This window comes from Pituophis catenifer, unplaced genomic scaffold (assembly GCF_029215685.1).
Source record: "Pituophis catenifer annectens isolate HBS135680 unplaced genomic scaffold, rPitCat1.0.hap2 SCAF_7, whole genome shotgun sequence".
In the NCBI taxonomy this organism is placed as follows: Eukaryota; Metazoa; Chordata; class Lepidosauria; order Squamata; family Colubridae; genus Pituophis; species Pituophis catenifer.
Window position 1 is genome coordinate 44,756,699 of NW_027256887.1, and position 21,931 is coordinate 44,778,629.

Here is a 21,931-nt window from a genome sequence, read left to right on the forward strand (position 1 = left end):
GGGTCCGACGATTTATGACTGCGTTCCTCTTGCAAGCAGCCCAAATGGGCAGAAAGCAACCACCACTCATCGACGATTTTGTTCTGATCTCTTCGGCTGATTCGGGTGCGAGGTCGAGGCCGCTCAACGGCAGGCGGGAAAAAAAAAATACCGCGTGTCTCCCTGAGGTTTATCCCGCCCTTTTCCTCCTCTCCAAAACAGCCGCGCTGCCGGCGTGCCCGGGCAGCCTCGCTTTCCCAGCTCTCACGGGGCGGCGGCACTGCCCCGTTCAGGGTTGCGGGACCCTCCCTTTCGCGGCTCCTAACCCAAACAAGCAATCAAATGCTTCCTCCGGAGCTTAAATCGCCGGGGCGGATAATCCCGAGCCAAGCTGTTCCCTCGCTGTAAACCGAGGGGGAGGCGGACGTTGGAAGGCTGGCCCGCCCGCGGATCCCTCGCCTCACCCTCTCGGCTTCTCAATGGCGAGCCCCACGAGGCCATCGATGGGAGGGGGCAGAAGCTCAAGGTCGGAGCCCGCTCGGCCCCCCGCCTCCGCTAAGCAGCTTACCTCGTGGCAGATGTTGGCAGGCTCCCGGCCGGCTCCGATCCCTTGGGGGGAGGAGGAGGCCGACAGCCGGAAAGCCCCCTTGCCTCGCTAGGAAGGAGGTGCAGCCAGGGGCCGTTTCCTTGGCGATTCGCACCCTGCCTTGACTTTTTCTCTCCCCACTCGCCCGCCCGTCCGTCCGTCCGCCCGCCCGCCTCGCAAACGGATCTGCGCGCCAGCTGCTGGCTGGCATCGCTTCCCGGGCCGCCTTCCAGCCGGAGCGAGCCCTGCAGGTGGGCTCGGCCACTAACGAGTGGCCGGAGTTTCTTCGACGGACGCTCCAGCTCTTCCTTCGCCTGCTGGTTTTCCTGTGTCTCCCGGTGGGCGGAAAGCAACCTCCAGGCATCGCTGCTATTGATTGCAGCCTCTCTCCCCCTCCCCACTCACGCCCCCCTCCCCGCTCCGCTGCTTTCCCTGCTCCGAGGCGGGGCGATGGCCAAGATCCGAGTGGCTTACGAATACACCGAAGCTGAAGACAAAACCATCCGGCTGGGCTTGTTCCTCATCGTTTCTGCTATCTTGTCGCTTTTCATCTTGGGCTTCTGCTGGCTCAACCCGGCCCTGCAGGATTTGCAAGGAAAGGCGGCCAACTGCACCGTGCTGTCGGTGCAACGGATCAGCGAGGTTTTCGAGTGCACGTTCACGTGTGGCGCCGACTGCAAGGGCACCTCCCTGTACCCCTGCCTCCAGATCTACGTCAACAACTCCGAATCCAACGCCCGGGCGCTCCTGCACCCGGACGAGCATCAGCTCCTCACCAACCCAAAGGTAAGCGCCTCGCCCGGCGCCGAACCGTCTCTCGGCGGAGATCAAAGGATGCCGCTTTATTCTTAGCGCAGCTCAGAACCGGGGTTAGGGAAGCGGGGCTGGAGAGAAAAAGGGGCGAAATTTCTGCTGCTCTTGGGCAAAGGTGGGAATGAAAGACCTGGCGCTATTCGGGAGGCGGACAGGTCGGCCCGCCAAGGTATCTGAGGGTAACTAGGGATACCTGTATAGGAAGGTTGGACTATGCTAGCAGCGGGCTCAGGTGGAGAGCTCTGTAGTTCAAAGAAGCCAACTCCTGGCACCTGAAGCCTGGAATTTCGGAACTCTTGCTAGAATTGGTGGGTAAACCACTTGTACACCCCCCTTCCGCCCCTGTTCCCGTCCCAAGGAACGGCATAGCATTCCTGGGTCAAAACCTGAAGAAGCTTCTTGGATGAGAAGCGAAGCGTCTTCAAAGAAAAACCAGAAAGTCCAGTTGCCTCCTGGAAAAAAAAGCACCTTTGGGACAACCATGACCTGGATGACTGAGAATCTCCATAGACTTCCTGGGTCAAAAGCTACTGGGAACTTGCGGGGGTTTCTGGAGTTGCAGAGCAGGTTTCCACACGTCCGTCACTCGGGCTAAGATGGGCTTGGTCTTTGATTGAAAAGCGGTGGGAGTGCTGGATCCTTCCCAAAATAGGGGCTTTCTGATTCTTCCGAAAAGTCAGGAAGATTGTGGCAGTGCAACGTAGCCGTGACCACTCCGGGGTGAGCAAAATTACAGTGTAGCTGCTAAACACACTGAATGATCCAAAGGGTTAGAGCAGATGGCCAGAGGCAAACCGGACCATCCATATCTAAGAAATCTATGCCTTTTCTTCTGGTCTATTTTCTACAATATTCCTGAATACTAACTTCTTCTCCTTTGCGTCTGCTTTCCTCTCTAACTGAGCAACACTACCAGTTTTGCTTCAGCTCTGTAGTGAAGGCTGAGCGGATCCTGATTCAAAGGGGTTACTTTGGGATTAGAACTGACAGTAACCAGAAATAAGTACGATCTGTTATTGTATGCAGCTTGAGTGATGTTAATAGGCAAGGTCACTGCTTATGACATCACAGAAAATCAGTTCAAGTTAATGAAGTTCATTTGGGCACCTTGTGTCAGAACTTAACCTCCCTTTACTTGCCACCACCCTTCTTCCAGTCTTTGGATAAGCACTCGGGTTAGGAGATGCAGCAAGCGAAGGGGAAGTAGAGGTTCTTTTTACTCTCCAATCAAATCTCTGCTTTTCTTCTCACCCACTGTGCAGTCCCCCTTCTGACATCGTTGGCATCTGACATAAGAATTTAGGTTGGAACATGGCTTGTAGAGGGGAAAGCTAGTTTGAAAGAGCTGGACTCACCCATTTCTCAAAGCAGAGGACAATGATCAGAGAGAATCTGCAGCAGGCTACAATGGCACTAACCCCAACTATTATCCTATGTACTGTGGCTTGTTGCTACTTAAAGGGGGAAGTCCTTAAGTACAGTAGCAACAAGCTACTTCAATCCACTGCAACATTAGAACTGAGACTTGCCTGTTTCAGATATTAGTTGCAGACACAATAAAGCTACTAAAACAAATTGCTGGGGCATATCTGTGAGAAGAAAGTGGAAAAAGTCTCTTAGATTAACTATTCTCCAAGAGCATCTGTTGAATGCTAACTGCCATTTTCCTCAGGCTATAATGCATGAAACAATCTAAAAATGGACTTGAGAAACTGAAAGGTGTGCTCCTCCTTACAGGGTGAAGATATCCCCTCAATACAGGGTGATTGATAATAAAAGAGAAGAAAATATCCCATCCAGATATGATATGCTGATATGCTTGGAACTCAGGCATTCATAAAATGCTGCAATAAAAAATATAAATTTATATATATATATGTGTGTGTGTGTGTGTATATATATATATATATGTGTGTGTGTGTGTGTGTGTGTGTGTGTGTGTGTCTATATATATATATATATATACTCTAAATAAAGTAAAGAGAAAAGAATAACCTTAGTCCAAGGATAGATATCCTGAAACTGAGGGCTTTTGGTCTCATTCTGTCATCACTATCAACAATCATTAGCATAATTTTAAGGCAGGAAACCTATGAACTTTCTTAAAAGCGGATAGAAGTGAATAATCATCATACACATGTGTGTTTGTTAGGAAATATGGAGAAAAGATAATTTTTTAGATATGTAAATGCTGGTGGAAAGATGATGGGTAATCTTCAAGATGCTGAAACAAGTTTTATTTTGATGTCTAACATGATTGCCCCCTTTTCAAGGACTTAATTTCTTCTTCCATTTCTGCTAGTCCAACAGAATCATCTCAAGACCACATAACAAATTCTACAGTAAAATCTATTTTCAGCCAAATATTTTTTTCTAACCAATATGTTGTCCAACTCACATGGACACTTTTACCTTTGATATTATTTAACAAATAATAATCTTAAATGCCTTCTAGCAATGTCTTCTTTTCTGATCTGTAGCAGAGGAAGAAAAAATTGTTTTGTGTTTTAAATATTTCTGTGCTGGAGATAATGCTTTTTTCTTCCGGTGCCTAGTGAAGTTCTTTATGTTGCCAAGTTAAAGACGTAAAATCTAAATGGTTCAAAAATATGTTATATTATGAGTTAAAGCTTGTAGAGAGATGAGAGTTGAAGGTCAAGGCTTCCTTTTCCATTATGAAAGATGATCCTAAACAAAAAGAAAAGAAAATTTAACAAGTGCCTCTTGGATCTCATTCCTTGGAACTACATTTATCAAGTAGTTCTGGCTGCAAAATAATGGCTTAAGAGATGCATGAGTTGACTTTGAAGAATAAAGAAAAAAGGCAAGGAATAAAAGCTTTCAGAAGGCAGCACTGATAGGAAATAAACTGCAAGAGTTTTCATGTGCATGAACAAGACAATATGTGCTAAAAAGGGGACGAGCAATTTCTGGCCATATGAGGCCCTGCAATTCTCTTGTGCAAATCCGAGAGATTCCCATTGTATTCATCCAGTTTTTGGCAAGGACTTGGAGGCACTGAAGGGCTTCTTTAAAAATATATATCTGTGTTTTAAAGTATGCATAACTGTTCCTCCCTTCCTGTTTTTGGAGGAAAGGATTTTAAAAAGATTTTTTTAAAAGTTTAAAAACATCCAAAGACAAGGTGCAGCCCTTGAACCGAAAATAGTTACCTTTTTCCTGTGTTAGAGAGAAATAATAGTCCTGTTGGCTTGGGCTGCCCTAATTAATTGGATGAAACTAACTATAGAATAGAGGCTATACTTGTTTAAATAAAGGTCATTGGGGATAATTCAATTAGACAAACCTAGAAACATTAACTGTTGGATATATATTCTGATTATTACTATTTAGTCATGTTGTCATCTGTATGCTCACTTCTATGTTATTTCCCCTTATGAAAGTATAGGATTGCAATCTAAATTCAAAATAATATATAACCCAAAGCTGCTTTTCATGAACGTCCAAATAAGTACATACGCTACTAGCTAACCTTTAATGGTGGCAAGGAAGAATGTTCAAAATGACAAATTGGTCTTCAGTGTAGAGTATATTTCTGAGGACAATCAAGTCATGTCTATAGAAGAATTTGTTTCAGGAGCAAGAATAAGCTTCACATCCCAGCATCTAACACTGAATTGTGAAGGGGCAAATACTTCCAAGTTCTGGAGGATTTGATGCTTTGTCAAGATTTTTTTCACATAGAACTTTTTACATGTATGCGATCTATATTGAAAGATATTAGAATTATAGCTCTGTTGACTATCAAAAACAACTTTGCTTTGAAAAAACAAGAAGGTTACAGTTACTATATCTAAACCAGATATAGTAACTGTAAGCTTGATCATCCTGTTTCCTAAAATAAGGATGCATTCCAGTTCATCACTAACTGTCCACTGAGAGGTATTGTGTTTGTAATGTTAGTGGTATTGATAATGTGAATGTTCTTTCATTGTTAGATGTATAATAGTTCATTTATTCATTAATATTTGCTCACTTTTCATTGTTTAAAAACAAATCCCAAGGTGAGATTCATTTACACTTGCAAGTCAAGTGAGAGACATGCATTTGTGAATCAGCTGCCTATTTCCTTAAATATGCCATTAATCATCAGTAATGTTTTCTCTAATCTGATTTTCTCCAAATATGTTCAGCTCACATTGTGTATGATTCGGGAAAACTGAAGACCACTAACCTAGTATGTTCAGTGTTTCCCAACCTTGGCACCTTTATGATGTGTGGACTTCTGGAAGTTGAAATCTGCACATTGTAAAGTTGCCAAGTTTGAGAAACACTATATAGTATGTTATTCAGCTGCAGAGATTCTTTTTAAAAATACGAATGATTTGAATTGTTATTGATATCTTTATCTGAAGACTAAAAAATATACTAAAATTCTTCTCACCCTTTTATTTTTCAGTGGAGTTATCTACCATCTCTTAAATTAATATTGTAGCACAATGTGTACCTACACAGAACACCAAATTAGCTGCCTTTTGAAATCTTTCCAAAACACTGCTTGGAGCAATAAAAATATCTTCTAGTTTCTATAGTACCATAGTCTGATTCAACATCATAACTCTAGTCTTATAGTTGTGCAAGTATTACAGAATAATAGGCTATTTCCTAAGCCTTGCATCACTGGATTCTTGTCATTGGTACAAGGTCCTCAATATAATTGCTAAAAAAATTAAACTACATACTATAGAAAAAAATTCCTAAAAGAGTTTATTTTTTAAAAAAAATCAATACAATTAAAAAGCTTTAGTTCTGAAGATAAATTAAAATAATCATTGTGATCTTTGTATTCGGATGTATTAGTCTATGCCTGAGATGCACAGCTTTGAAGCCTTGGGAAGTAGAAAGGTCAAATTAGAAAAGGCTTGAACATCTTTTGCTTTTGCATTGCTTTTCATTTTTACTATTTTCATTTACTGTAAAGTATTTCACCTTTCTGGGTTGGAACAAACCTCCAGTTTTACAGGTCAAGTCATACTCATCAGAATAGAGAATGCTAAGCTAGACTGATATAGTATAACACTATAAATGTTTATCAGTACTGAATCTTAAGTGCATGTGGTTACAGTCAACTGAGCATTAGTTCTGCTAAACAGCCAAAGGTGCCTATGACTCTATCTCCAAAAGAGCACAAAATGTATTTTTATTCAGTTAGATATGGGTGTCAAACTCGATCGCATCACGGGTCGGATTGTGACATAGTGCAATGTTTTTTGCCTTTGTGGAGCCGGGGTGGGCGTGGTCTGCGCGTGACATATCCAGCCCGCAGGCTGCCAGTTTGATGGGCCTGAATGTTAGGGAGTTGGAGTGCAGGTGTGGGGACCAGAGAAAGACGGTTCCAGGCAGCTGTCTGCTATGAAAGTATATAATATTTCACTGCCTTGTCTATTTGCAACTTCCTGTGCTGTACCCAGAATGTTCAATCTCATGAATGGTAAGAATCCTCTCCACCTGAAAAATAGAAAGGAAGAGACATTCTGGAGTGCTCTTTGCTGTTGAGCTCCTGAAAAATCTCTGCATTCTAGTTTTTATTTGGGTTACTCATCTTTATCAGCAGTTCTCAATAATGGGGCGGTAAAGTTCTCAGAGAAATTATTGTGATAATTATAATTAATGGTGAGCTAACAGATAAGTCGACTATTAAATCTATAGGTTTGTGTCATGTGTTGTTTGTTTTTTGCACAGCCGTCCCAACTTTCTTTCTATTTCTTAGGCACATTGAGAGATAATGACTATCCCAAAAAGGTGACAGATTGGTTTCCTAGTCTTAGCTGCTCAGTGTTGCTAATTCCTCATTGGCCTCAGTCAGAAAATGGCCAGAATGATAATGCCAGACCACTATATTGCTTGATTATATTTCATAAGACAACTGTTAGATTGAATGCACATTCTGAATCTGGATCTAATTTTTAATTTTGATTAGAAATAAAAGTGGCATGTTTTATATTCATATATTTATAACAGGTTGAAAGATTCGGGGATGCAACCTCCCTCTCTCAGAAATCCACTATGTTTTACATTCCTAGGCTTACTTTCCTCCTTTGGTGCAGCTTCTTGATAATTATTATGGCAACTGCCTTATAGGGGATAGCTTTATCTTCTACCCTCCCATTAACCCTAAGATATGGGACAAATCAGGATCCCTGAACACATACTAGTTAGTAGACTGGGAATAATAATTACAGTAATGATTGTGTTAATAGTAATGAAAAAGGAAATTAAAATCTGTAGCTCCTGCCCTTTGTCACGTGGTCACGTGGCCCTCTGAGCCACATGACCACAGAAAACAGTTCCCCCTCCTTTTTTTTTGAATGGAAGCAGAAAAGCACAAGGCAAAATTTTTAAAAAATGTATTAAAAATAAGAACAATAGAAAACATCTTCATAATCTTAAGTAGTCAAACTATCAAAGTCCTTTACAAGCAAGTAAATAAGGCACTAAGCAGCATAAAATAAAAAATGATTCTTTAAACATCAGTCTCTAACAAAAAGCAGCACTGAGACTGGTCACAGATCCACAGTGAAATTGTAGCTCAAAGCTTGAAGTAGAAGTAAACACAAAACTTGAGTTTGCAGTACATTTTGACAAAAAAGTAAGTAGACAGTTACCAGAGTCATCAAGATGCCAAAGACAATAAATCTGTTTAAAACAAAAATAAATCAACAACGATTACAGGTCCTCTACTGGAAACCTTTACCTTTGAAGCAAAAGATTTCCCTAACACCCTTTTCTTGAAACATTTGTTCTTCCTAGCCAATAGATAGGGCTGACAGTCAACCCTCGGATTTACATATTGTCAGGCATGTCTCACTAAGAAGCTAAGAGTTCCTGTTTGGGAAGATTTGTGTACCTGGAGAAATAATTTTTAGGAGGGGAAAGTCTATTTCCAGGATTGCCTATCTGGGGCAGATTCCGGACTGAATGGGGAGCTTCCCTAGTGAATACAATATTATTTTATATCAGCCATGTAGGGAAATGCTAGCAAAGCATATTCATCAAAAGTACAGGTAGTCTTCGACTTACAACTGTTCACTTAGTGACTGTTACAACGGCACTGAAAAAAGTGATTTATGACTATTTTTCACACTTATGATTGTTGCAGCATCCCCATGGTTACGTGATTTACATTCAGATGCTAACCTAACTCTAACCTCACATCCTGGACATAAACTGTTTCAACTTCTACCCTCAAAACGACGCTATAGGACAATGCACACCAGAACAACTAGACCCAAAGACAGTTTTTTCCTGAATGCCATCACTCTGCTTAACAACTAATTCCCTCAACACTGTCAAATAATTTATTAAGACTGTATTACTATTATTCTTCTCTTCTTTACTAGTATCTATCTCTTCCCACTTATTACTACAACCTTGTTACTTGTATCTTTCAATTTATATTGTTTTTATTTGTTTCCTAGTACGATTTGATAGTTTATTAGTAACCTTGACTATCACTAAGTGTTGTATCTTTTTATTCTTGATGAATGTATTTTATTCTCCTTATGTACACTGAGAGCATAAACACCAAAGACAAATTCCTTGTGTGTCCAATCACACTTGCCCAATAAAGAATTCTGTTCTGTTCTATTCTGTTCTGTTCTGTTCTGTTCTGTTTGATAACTGATTCACATTTATGACGGTTGCAATGTCCCAGGGTCATGTGATCCCCTTTTGTGACCTTCTGACAAGCAAAGTCAATCTGGGAAACCGGAGTCACTTAACAACTATGTTACTAATTCAACAACTGCAATGATTCACTTAACAATTGTGGCAAGAAAAGTCATAAAATGGGACAAAACTCACTTAACAAATTTCTCACTTAGCAACATAAATTTTGGGCTCAATTGTGGTCATAAGTTGAGGACTACTAGTATTGCATATACTCAAAACATAACATATCTCTAAAATGCAATACGGGAAGTAAAAGCTAAGCTTTTGTCCTCGTTTTTATGAGTTTCTCATAAAAATTCAATTTGTGCCTGGAAAGGCTTTAGTCTCACTAGTAGAGCTCTTAAGAACATAAGAGCTCTACTAGTGAGACTAAAGCCTTTCCAGGCACAAATTGAATTTTATTCTATTGTGTCACACCCTTTTTATGTAACTGTCTAAAATTAGAGGCTGGAGATGTGCACAGGGAGAGATGGAGAAAATTCAGTTCCTTTGAATAGAAGAATTTCAGTGTTCAGTGACCATTCTTGAATAGTAATATTCACAACAGTATTCATTTAAATCTCTCACTTGTGTTTTTGCTGAATTTCTGAGGCATATGGTTTAAATTTAATTATGAAAACTGTTAAGGAAGAGCCAAGTTGAAATGCTGCATACTAAAAAGACGCCATTTAATGACCTTTTATTTCCATAGTGTTCATACATCCCCCCCTGTGAACGGGAAAACGAGAAGAACTCTGATATTGTAATGCACTGGCAGATTTATTGGGAAGACGAAGTAGGTTCTCAGCCTTTCACTTGCTACTTTAATCAGCACCTCAGGTAAGTATCTTCACACATCTATGAGTTGACTTGTATATATTATCTCCACTCCCGCTGGTTGTTGTTTTTTTTTTTTGGTATCTTTGCTTGTTGTGCACAAAATTTAAGGATAGAGTTGAGCTAAATCAAGGCTCAGGTCTAAATACAACCTTGTCTCTTTGGAAGTCAAACTACTAGGTTTTGCATAGCTGAAGGTATATTCCTGGTTGGTATTCTGAGTGCAGGACATTTTCCCCCCATATAAATCTTGATTGATTCCTGACCTTTGAGAACAGAATTTTGTAGTAAAAACAAACAAATAACAATTTGTCTTCTAGACATATTAAAATACTTCTACTAGTAACAATAATGAAAACAGGATCGTTCTTATATTCACTATTAGCAAGGAAGTTATAATGAACAGCTTGAAGAGCAGGATGTTTCTAATGTAAACAAAGATGAAGATGAAATGAGTAGAGTAGAGTAGAGTAGAGTAGAGTAGAGTAGAGTAGAGTAGAGTAGAGTAGAGTAGAGTAGAGTAGATAGAGTAACAGAGTTCAAAGGGACCTTGGGGGTCTTCTAGTCCAACCCCCTCTCAAGCAGGAGACCCTATACAGGTATTCTTTGACTTACAACAGTTTGTTTAGTGACCGTTTGAAGTTACAATAGTTCTGAAAAAAGAGACTTTTCACACTTATGACCATTGCAGCATCCCTATAATGACATGATCAAAATTCAGATGCTTGGCAACTGACTCATTTGTGACAGTTGCAATGTCCTGCGGTCCTATGGTCACCTTTTGTGATCTTCTGATAAGCAAATCAATGGGGAAGCCAGAGTCACCTAACAACTGTGTTGTTAATTTAACAACTGCAGTGATTCATTTAACAACGGTGGCAAGAAAGGTTGTAAAATGGGAGAAAATTTACTTAACAAATATCTTGCTTAGCAATGGAAATTTTGAGCTCAATTGTAGTCATAAATCAATGACTACCTGTACCATTTTAGTATAGATAAAGAGATACAGAGATAGATACAGACACTCCATATTTCTTTGCAGCTGACTATTATGCAATTATAGGTCATAACCATAGGCATCTTAAGGACTCCAGAGGTCTAAACCATAATCTTAGTTGATTACAGCATATACTCCTTGGAATGAGTTTGCCATTCATCTAGAATGAATGACAAGTCCCTAGGATGAAATTTAGATTAAGATTCATGGTCTTTCCCAATTTACCTCTAACCAAGAGCATAAACAAACCCTGGAAACATCAGGCAACATACAAATTTAATAAATTATCATCATTATCATTATATCATCTATGCTGTTTCCTTATAACATTGCCTTTATCATTTGAAGATTTTGGAAAAACTTAGCAACTCACCAGGAATTGATGAAAAGTATTTCTGCTCCCAAACCTCAATTTAGATAAGACAAAGATAGCATTTTTTTCACAGGCATAATTCATCTTTCTCAATATTTGTTTTTCCTGGTTTTAATTTCAGGTAAAGATTTGTAAAATTAAAAAGGGGAGGAAACAACCTGATGTTAGAAGCATCAACTTCTAACCAGCACTTTAGAATTTAGAATGTTCCTGTGCTCCAGTGGTGAAATCAAAAAATTTTTACTACTGGTTCTGTGGCTTGGTGGGCATGGCTTGGTGGATGTGGGAGGAGAAGGATACTGCAAAATCTCCATTCCCACCCACTCCAGGGAAAGGATACTGCAAAATCCCCATTCCCTCCCCACTCCTGGGAGAAGGATATTGCAAAATCTCCATTTCCACCTCCACTCTGGGGTCAGCCAGAGGTGGTATTTGCTGGTTCTCCAAACTACTCAAAATTTCCGCTACCAGTTCTCCAGAACCTGTCAGAACCTCCTGGATTTCACCCCTGCTGTGCTCCAATTAGACCCTCCCAGAATAAAATGGTCAACTGCAAATCTGGAAAGAGGAAATACAGAACAAGGAGAAATGTTTGCGTTTCCTCCTTTAAAATGGCTGCATTTCTGTAAATGGGTTTGCCATCTGCACTGCTGCACATGAAGTGGTGACATGGGGGACATTAGTGTGCTGGGAATGGTGGACAAAGTGTCCATGAAGAAGAAGAAGAAACTAGAGAGGTTTGATAAGTGCTGGGTACACCATATGCAGCAGAGACTGTTGAGATAGGTTAGAGTGGCTTGACTGAAGAATACCCAAAGGAAAAGGTTTGGAATGAGATCATTATCAAGGAGCTTGGCAGTGGCTGCAGTAACAGCATCTGGAAAAGGTGGTGGCCAGCGTGACTCAGTTGCAGCATTAGAAGCCACATGACAGATTGGGGGGAAGATGGAAATGCAGGAAAGAGCTTATATCCCTGGCAAGTCTTACAGAAGCCTACAGAAGCAAGTCTTACAGAAGCACCTACTAGCCTTGGAAAAAGCCAGTGTTGGCAAGACTTAGAAAAGAGATGCAGGGACCTGGCAGAAATATCCAGTTTCTGAAGTATAACAGCAAGCTAGAGGTAGATGATTCTAGAATTGGTGCAGCATTATGACTGCTTCAATTTGCAGAAGTGCAACTATTAATTGACTTGATGAGTCAACTGGACTGCCAGTTGCTCTGAAAACTGGAAAAAAAAAACCCCTCACTTTGTATTAAAAGGACCTGACCCCTTTGTGCTACATTGCTCAAACATTGGTTTGGGACCATTCAGAGACATGAGAGACCCTCTTGTGATATCCAGACAATAGAATTACACTACCACCTGTGAAGTAGGCAGTTAAAATTCTGAAAGTCTAATTGTAGGTTCAGTAATTTGCTGTAGTAATGGATCATCAACTGTTGGTTTGGTTTCAGAAACTTTTTGAACACTGTCCGAAAAACTGTAGAACAGCCAACATGATTTGGTGCAGCCTTCTGGTGACATTTTAGAAAGCCTCAGAAACATTGTGACAGTGGTCTGTGCTATTTGGAGAACGGTGTGGGTAGCCTTGGGAAGAAGGCCTAACCCGGGCAGCATCTGCCTTATATAGGATCAGGCTGGGTACATCTCATCAGCAATAGGAGAAAAATGGCAAAGGTCCTCTGGGGCAGCAGTGCTTTTAGGCAGCACTGTGAGTGGAGTGTAGGACAGGAGGGTGGAAGGGATGGTTGGGGCTTTGTGCTATGCACATTAAGGATGATGCTTGAGGTGGTACTGCTCAGTGGCCCTGGGGCTGAAGTAGAAGCCTGCGGTTAGTGGTGGCTGGATGAAACTACGGAAAGCCTTGGGCCTCTACTTCAGGTCCAGTACTGCCACTGCTGCTGAGGAGTGCCACTCTGCAGGACAGGGATGGGGAGGGCAACAGTTGAAGAGCCCTGGCAGTTGTAAGTGTAGGGAGGCTGCCAAGTGCCTGAATTCTGATTAGGTGTCTATGGGGACACTGCAACAGCTGTAACGTCAAGGACCCCACATAAATACCATTCATTCAGTGCCACTGCAACTTCATACAGTTGCTGAACAAATTTGGTCATAACTCCAGGACAGCCTGTAATGGTACATCCTGTGACTTCCTATGGAAGTGAAAGTTGGACTTTGAAGAAGCAAGATAGGAAGAGTATTGTGTTGGAGAAGATTCCTGAGAATACCAAGGACAGCTAAGAAATCAAACAAATGGATCATCGAACAAATCAATCTAGAATTCTCACTCAAGGGGCAAATGACCAGGCTCAAATTATCCTACTTTGAACACATTATGCAAAGACCTGGCTTCCTAGAGAAAGCTGTAATGCTGGAAAAGATGGAAAGAAAGAGAAGAAGAGGATGGCTAGCAGCAAGGAGGATGGACTCAGTTACAGTGACTGTGCAACAATGGAAAACCTGAAGAATCAGATTAAGAATAGATCATCATGGAGAAACCCTATCTATTTGGTTATTAAGAGTCAAGACTGACTTGATGGAAATCAATCAATCAATCAATCAATCAATCAATCAATCAATCAATCAATCAAAAGAGCTGCAGTTCTTGAAAGTTTATGCTTTTAAATAACATTTGCTAGTCAGAAAAGGTATTACCAGAGTCTTGTTTTTTGCCACTACAGACTAACGTAGGTGGCCTCCCACTTGCTAGCTCTTTTGTGACAGTGCCCACAACATAATCTCAACATACAAACTGCCCATTTTTGCTTTCCTACTCCTATCCTGAGATTGAGACTCACAAAGAGATCCAGGAGAACTTTTCAGATGACCAGAACCTCCATTGTGCCTAGGTCACAAGATCTGCCACATAATAACATTATTCCAACTCTTCTTGTCTGGATTTAGCTTTTTCCTGAAATAATTCTCAGTATACAGTAAACTTTGGTGCTTCTTATGTTGATTTGTCTGTTTCTACAAAAACACTCCTGAACTTGAAAGTTCAGGAGCCCCTTCAGGAACATTCCTTTTCAAAAGCAAACAGCCAACAAGAATACAATGCTGAGAGATGATCTGCAACAAATTTTTGGCTTATTGCCTTGGTCTTAATTACTTTGTGATCTCAGTGTTGGAATTGATTGCATAGGCTTCTGGTTAGTTTGGTCTTGAACCCCTTGTGTTTCATACTCATGAACTAAATTCTGCTGCCAATGATGTTTAGCCTTTTGTCTCTGGCATGTTTCTCTTTACTGAACAATAACTTATAAAAGGGAAGAAGGAGAAAATTCATAATTGAAAATGTACTAGTCATAGTTGAGTTACTTAAACTGTCTTTGGGGAGTTAGTGGGTGGCAAATACAGCCTCACCAGACAGTCTTTCAGTAAATAGTCATTTTGTGACTGTGACTGACCATTTTTGCAGCTATTCTGTTGATGGGCAACCAGGCTATAAGTACACTCACAACAGATGCAGATTTCAACAGCAACCAGTGGTGGGATTCAGCCAGTTCGCACCACTTTGGGAGAACCGGTTGTTAACTTTCTGAGCAGTTTGATGAACTGGTTGTTGGAAAAATCATTAGGGTAGAGAACCGGTTGTTAAATTATTTGAATCCCACCACTAACAGCAACCCTATAACTCAAAAAGGTTGGAGACTCCACTATGGCCTCTTGGCGCAGATTTCATAGGAGGAGGGAAAAATCTTCACACAGGGTTACTTATAGTGAAATATGTTTTCACCTTGCTATACAATATATAGTTACCTCTCTATACACATACAGTAGACTTGTATTATATCTCTCTATCTCATTCTCTGCAACAACTAGAGTTCAGCAGGTATGTATCTCTTCACTCATTAAGTGCCAAATTAAGTCTACTGTTTATTTATTTTCCATTGTGACTTGGCAGCTGTAACATGGCTCACTGGTATCTTTTATTCTATGTCAGGATAAATGCTGTGCCCAAATATTTGTTTAGAGTTACTAAATGAAAGAATGCAATAGATAATAACCATCTGCAGAGCATTATACTGCACTTCAGAGTCATCCATCGTAGGATAATTGCTTTGTTGTAGCAAAGGAACCCTCTGTAATAAGGGCTTTTAGAGAATAGAATGTTCTGCTTTTAGAGAATAGAACATCTGCCAACCTTTATTTTGTCATCTTAGTTGGCTGTTTTCTCTTCTAAGTGGCAACCAACTGCTGAATCCAAATGCAGGCAGAGAGCCCCTCATGAAAAGATCACAAACCCTCTTTAACTTGGTTGTGTCTCTATGGTTATAAACTACACATATTGTTTTGTTGATTAAAGAAGTGAGAAGATTCTGGTTTAGTCTTATAAAAGATAAACTAAAAACACTCTCAAGTAGAAAGATTAATATGCATTCCTTCCATCCTTGAGTCAAATAGAAAAGGTATATCAGCATAAATTGTACTATTTCCACAGGTCACTCAGTCAGTTGAGCTTCATGTGTCTCTGGAACAAGGCTGGCAAGTGGTACTGACCTTACAGCTTTAATAAGGAAATGTTTCAAAGCAGTGATTGGTTGATTCCTTGACTACTTTTTCTTTTGTCTCTTTATCCAGCACCATCTGCCATTAGAAAAACAACCATCAATTTGTCTTCATACACGTGGCAGGACAGAGTTGAGGGTCCCTGGCATAAGCTTGAAATGGAAAATTTAATTAACCATGTTCTGAGTGAATACAGAGTTATTGGAATTTCTGATTAGGGAATGCCAGTCTTTTAGAAGATCAATATTCCCATGTCCAGAAATATCCATCTAACAAGTTGGTGGGTAGAAGAGGGAATGAGTTTACAGGAACACCAGTAGAGCTTCCTCCTGCTTTTTTTCATGGCCCAACTATGCTCTATTGATTTGTTAAATATTAATAAATAACTACTAGTAGTACTAAAATAAATATCCACTGCTAGTGCTAGTATTATTTCCAGAAGAAGTAGCCTGCCTAACAAGTTGGTGGGGTTAAGGAAGATAGAAGATGGAGCAGGAGTGAATTTGCAGGCACATAATCAGAGTTTCCATATACTTTGTTTGCATGGTGCAAGATTTTTATTTATTTACAAATTATAAGAATTCTGGTCTTCCAGAAGATCAATCATCTCATGGTTAGAAAGAGCCTAAGGAGACAGAGGAAGAAAGCACAAGTCTTATTAATCTCAGCCAAGTCCTGCTGCATAGGAAATGTAGTGCTGTGAGCAAGTGACAAGCAGCATCTGGAACTATTCCAAGCAATATTTACTATACATGGGCAAAATGGTACAGTACCAGTAGTTCTCCCCAAAATCTTCCATAATGGAAAATGTGTCTATGCGGAAATCCTTGTTGACACAAGTAGTTGAAGAATTGTGATGCTCCCATTTGTGATAGAAGCAGCATGAAATTGATGGCAGAACCTAAATCTGTAGCTTCTGACTGCTTTCTGTACCCATCTAAGAGCCCTTCTGTTCTTGTTTTTGGAATTGCTTCCTGCTCTTCAAGTTTGGAAATATTCTTATGTTTCTTGCATTCACTGCTTGTTTAAGATTTCCACATGGTTTTTCAATAATCTTCAAGTTTGGGGTCTATGAAGGCAATTCTCAATGATTTTCTTCCCCTATAAGTACTTAATTTGGAAGCATGTTTCTAAGATAGCCATCCTTCTTTCAGATTCTGTTTATAAACACCTTAGAAATGTTTATTTCTCCCAACTGATGTGTTACATAGTACGTCTTGGAAAGACATTCAGTCCCATGCTTGTTATGTCTCAATTCCGGTTCTTTGGACGATCGTGGTTGACCAGCCGCTGTGAGAGGGGGGCTGGGTCACTCTTTACCGGTCCGAAACAGCATTTTACTCCTGCCATTGCCGTGAGAGGGCAATGAGGTCCTACGTGTTCCATTGGAATTCTATTGAAGTCCGGCATTCACTCCTTCTGACTGTGATAACATCAAATTGTCCCCTGGCTATTGGCCATGGATTATCACCCCCCTTGATGTCCAGATGTACTTGGGGAATGAACTTCGTGCCCTGCGAGATTCCCCCCTCTCGCAGGTTTGGCCCTCTTCGTTATCGAGGACCTATCTTGATGATGGACTTTGGAGCCCCGAGAGATGGCATGCGGCAAAGAAGAGTTTGAGGGGTTTTTTAAGTGGGTTTTTTAGTGGGTTTTTAATAAAAATTTTAAGGGGTTCGGGGGGGATTAGGGTGGGTTCTGGGGGAAATCCACCGGGTTCAAGACCAGCCTCAGCGAAGGGCTGCGACACTAGGGACATAGAACCGGAGGTCAGGGAGGGGGTTGGAGTTCGATTTAAAGAGGGCTGTTCCATCAGTATAGTGAGTGGGAGGGGCAGATATGGTGGAAGCTGGGGACCACATCATGTTCAGGGAATGCGCACTCGCTATCTTAGAGCGATTGCACACTCCGGTCCCCAATGCTTTTCTCGTTCCCCAGGCTGTCCAGATTCTCAGGGCCAGAGCCTTTGGCTGATGTTATGCAATGCCAGGTCCGTTGTTAATAAAGCCCCCATCATTCACGATCTTATTCAGGAGGGGGAGGCGGACCTAGCGGGCATTACGGAGACCTGGTTGGGCCAGGAGGGGGGAGTTCCCCTCGTGGATATATGCCCACCAGGCTTCCATGCATTCCATCAGCCGAGGGATCAGGGCAGGGGCGGGGGGGGGTGGCGGTTATTATAAAGGAAGGTCTGGATCCAAGGGAGACCACTGTTCCACAGATAGCTGGATGTGAGTCCCTCTTTGTGAAGTGGGGTCATGGAGTACAGATGGGCTTGTTGGTCACGTACCTGGCTCCCTGCCACGTGGCAACGGCCCTGCCCGAGCTGCTTAACGTTATAGCCGAGGTGGTGGTGGATACCCCCAGACTTGCTATCATGGGGGATTTCAATCTGCCATCTATCGGTGAAACGTCTGAGGTGGCTCGAGAGTTCTTGGCTTCCATGACGGCCATGGACCTTACTCAGTTAATTCATGACCCCACTCACACAGGTGGACACACTCTGGACTTAGTTTTTGTCTCTGGTCAGTGGTTGAGTGGCCTTGATATAGGGGATATAGCCATCGAACCCTTGTCATGGTTTGACCACTCGCTCCTTCTACTGGACTTTCTAACCGCTGCACCCCGCCGCAGAGAGGTGGGACTGACCAGGTGGTTCCGCCCCAGGCGCCTGATGGACCCTGATAGGTTCCAGATGGAGCTTGGGCCATTTCCTGAGACTCTGGCTCATGACTCGGCTGAAGACCTGGTGGCCGCCTGGGATAGTGCGGCCGCCGGGGCTTTGGACCGTGTCGTGCCTTTGCGGCCTCTGACCTGGCACTGAACTCACCTAGCTCCTTGGTTCTCCGAGGAGCTGAGGGAGATGAAGCGCCGGAAAAGACGCCTGGAGAGTAGTTGGAGGACCAGCCGCTCCGAATCCGACCGAACACTGGTGAGGTCTCATATTAAGACCTACCTAGTGGCGATAAAAGCGGCGAAATCTAGCTATTTTGCCGCTCTTATCACATCATCAGATAATCGCCCGGCCACCCTGTTTAGGGTGACCCACTCCCTCCTCCATCTGGAAGTGCGGGATGACCCCTTGCAGGGCCGAGCTGAGGATTTTGTGCAGTATCTGTATGACAAAATCGCTCAGATTCGGGAAGGGCTGGCCTCTGACTAGGTATGTCCAGACGGGATGACTGAGGCAGGTCTTGAGAGTGTTATCTGGGAGGAGTTCGATCCTGTGGCTCCCGAAGACATGGACAGGGTCCTGGGACGGCTGAACGCGACCACATGTTTATTGGACCCATGTCCCTCCTGGTTGGTACTGGCTTCCCGGGAGGTGACACGAGGCTGGCTCCAGAAGATTGTTAACCCTTCTTTGAGTGAGGGGGTCCTGACGGCCGCTTTGAAAGAAGCGGTTGTGAGGCCCCTCCTCAAGAAGCCCTCTCTGGATCCGGCTGTTTTGGCTAACTATCGTCCAGTCTCCAACCTTCGCTTCGTTGCGAAGGTTGTTGAGAGTGTGGTAGTGCAGCAGCTTTCCCGGTTCCTGGATGAAGCTGTCTATCTAGACCCGCTCCAGTCCGGCTTCCGGCCTGGACACAGCACGGAAACGGCATTGGTCGCGTTGGTGGATGATCTCTGGAGGGCTCGGGATAGGGGTTGCTCCTCTATCCTGGTCCTGTTAGACCTCTCAGCGGCTTTTGATACCATCGACCATGGTATCATGTTGCACTGGTTGGAGGGGCTGGGGGTGGGGGGCACCGTTTTGCAGTGGTTCTCCTCCTACCTCTCTGACCGGTTGCAATCTGTGTTGACGGGGCAGCGGTCGACCCCGAGGCACCTTGCTTGTGGGGTGCCACAAGGGTCGGTCCTCTCGCCCCTTCTGTTCAACATTTATGTAAAGCCGCTGGGTGAGATCATCTGTGGCTTCGGGGTGGAGTTCCATCAGTATGCTGATGACAGCCAGCTGTACATCTCCACCCCAGGCCACCCCAACGATGCCCTTGAAGTGATGTCCCAGTGCCTGGAGGCCGTGCGGTCCTGGATGGGGAGAAACAGGCTCCGACTCAACCCCTCCAAGACCGAGTGGCTGTGGCTTCCGGCATCCCGATATAGCCAGCTGACGCCATCGCTGGCTATTGGGGGCGAATCACTCTCCCCCACAGAGAGGGCTCGTAACTTGGGCGTCCTCCTGGATGCATGGCTGTCTTTAGAAGATTATTTGACGGCTGTGGCCAGGGGGGCTTTTTATCAGGTTCGCCTGATACGCAAGTTACGCCCCTTTCTAGATCGGGACTCCCTACACACAGTCACTCAGGCACTCGTCACTTCCCGCCTGGACTACTTCAACGCTCTCTACATGAGGCTCCCCCTGGGGTGCACCCGGAGGCTCCAGCTGGTCCAGAATGCGGCCGCGTGGGGGATTATGGGGGTGACGGGGTGCTCCCATGTGACACCTCTCCTGCGCGAGCTGCACTGGCTCCCAGTGGTCTTCCGGGTGCGCTTCAAGGTGTTGGTGACCACCTTTAAAGCGCTCTATGGCTTAGGGCCGGGGTATTTATGAGACCACCTTCTGCCACCAATAGCCTCCCACCGGCCAGAGTGGGCCTCCTCAGGGTGCCGTCCGCCAGACAATGTCGGCTGGTGACCCCCAGGGGGAGAGCCTTCTCTGTGGCGGCGCCCACCCTCTGGAACAACCTCCCCCCAGAGATACGTACAATAACAGACCTCCGGATTTTTTGTCGGGCCCTGAAAACTTATTTATTTCAACTAGCTGGGCTGGCTTGAGTTAAATTTTAAACTGATTTTAAATTGGGTTGTTTTTAAATTACGGCCAAAAATATTTAATCATTTAAAATTGTTTTTTAAATTTTGTATGTTCTGTTTTTTACTCTGGCTATTCACCGCCCTGAGTCCTATTGGAGAAGGGCGGTATAGAAATGGAAACAAATAAACAAATAAATAAATAAATATTCATTGTTTTCTTATTTTAAATATACAAGCAGCTACATATGAATAGTTAAACATGCAATTTGATTTTCAGAAGTATATTGCATTTAACTTTGTACTTTGTTAGGAACTGTGCACATGCAAGCTGGAATTTGCACTGTGTTCAGTGGGTGCCAGTAGGTATAATGCAGTGGAAACTATTGCATATATAGCAGTGGTATTTCTGAGATAATTTTTAATCTGTGACTGTGTTAAAAATAAGGAACTAAATTAAAAAAACAAGCAAACATTTTAATTTCACGAGACTTAGAACTGTACACAATAGCAAAGCAATAGCACTTATAACCACTTCATAGTGCTTCACAGCACTCTCCAAGTGGTTTATAGAATCAGCATAATGCCCCCAATAATCTCGGCTCTCATTTTACTGACTTCAGAAAATGGAAGGTTGAGTCAACTTTGAGCCGGTCAGGATTGAACTCCTTTCAGGGGGCAGAGTCAGCCTGCAATACTGCATTCTAACCACTGTACCACCAGGGCTCCAAAAATATTAACATATCCAAGAACATATCAAGATCAATTGTGTTTAATTTAGTTTCTTCCCTGAAAATCTGATTGTTGTAAAAATGTAGAGAAATCAGTACAGTACATTGTTTCTGATGATGTTGCCAACAACATACTGTATCTTTTATGGTTCATAGATGGCTGATTCTAACTCTCCACCCATAATTCTGCTGTTTTTCCTATTACAGACCAGATGATGTATTGCTACAACGTACACATGACGAATCTGTTCTTTTGCACTGCTTCCTTTGGCCAGTGGTCACATTCCTGGTTGGAGTCCTAATTGTGATCTTGACCATCTGTGCAAAGAGCTTGGCTGTCAAAGCAGAAACTATGAAGAAGAGGAAGCATTCCTAAATGGAGGACACCCTTCAAAAAAGGATGCGGGAATGCCATATGTGACTGACTTCTCTGGTATTCCCAGCAATGCCCATTCCCAGTGTATTGCCAACTGCTGGTCTTGCTGATGCCTAGGTGACCATGCTGTGACATGTTAACTAGTTGTTTCTGCCATTATGAAAGCAAGTGTGTTTTTTCCACTAAATGATCCTAAGATGCATCAAACCTTCATTCAAACTTAATGAAATCAAAATCTCTGATGGAGTGGAGGACAAAGTGTAAAAACCCAAATTGTGGTTGACTTCATCTTAGTAAATTTATTTTTCTTAA

The 21,931-nt window shown here is 42.7% G+C and overlaps 1 protein-coding gene across 1 annotated transcript; it reads left to right on the forward strand.

Moving 5' to 3' along the window:
* Positions 1–1,015: 1,015 nt before the first annotated feature.
* Positions 1,016–21,619, forward strand: KCNMB4 (potassium calcium-activated channel subfamily M regulatory beta subunit 4). The gene is made up of 3 exons (XM_070947533.1): positions 1,016–1,351; positions 9,762–9,889; positions 21,451–21,619. The coding sequence occupies exons 1-3, from the start codon at positions 1,016–1,018 to the stop codon at positions 21,617–21,619; spliced, it is 633 nt and encodes a 210-aa protein (XP_070803634.1).
* Positions 21,620–21,931: the final 312 nt, after the last annotated feature.

What these genes read in the sequence shown, in the direction of transcription:
- KCNMB4 (XM_070947533.1), top strand. Translation starts at nt 1,016, where the DNA reads ATGGCCAAGATCCGAGTGGCTTACGAATACACCGAAGCTGAAGACAAA. An exon ending in AGCTCCTCACCAACCCAAAG is followed by an intron (nt 1,352 to 9,761) that starts GTAAGCGCCTCG and finishes TTATTTCCATAG; the next exon opens with TGTTCATACATCCCCCCCTG. An exon ending in TACTTTAATCAGCACCTCAG is followed by an intron (nt 9,890 to 21,450) that starts GTAAGTATCTTC and finishes TTCCTATTACAG; the next exon opens with ACCAGATGATGTATTGCTAC.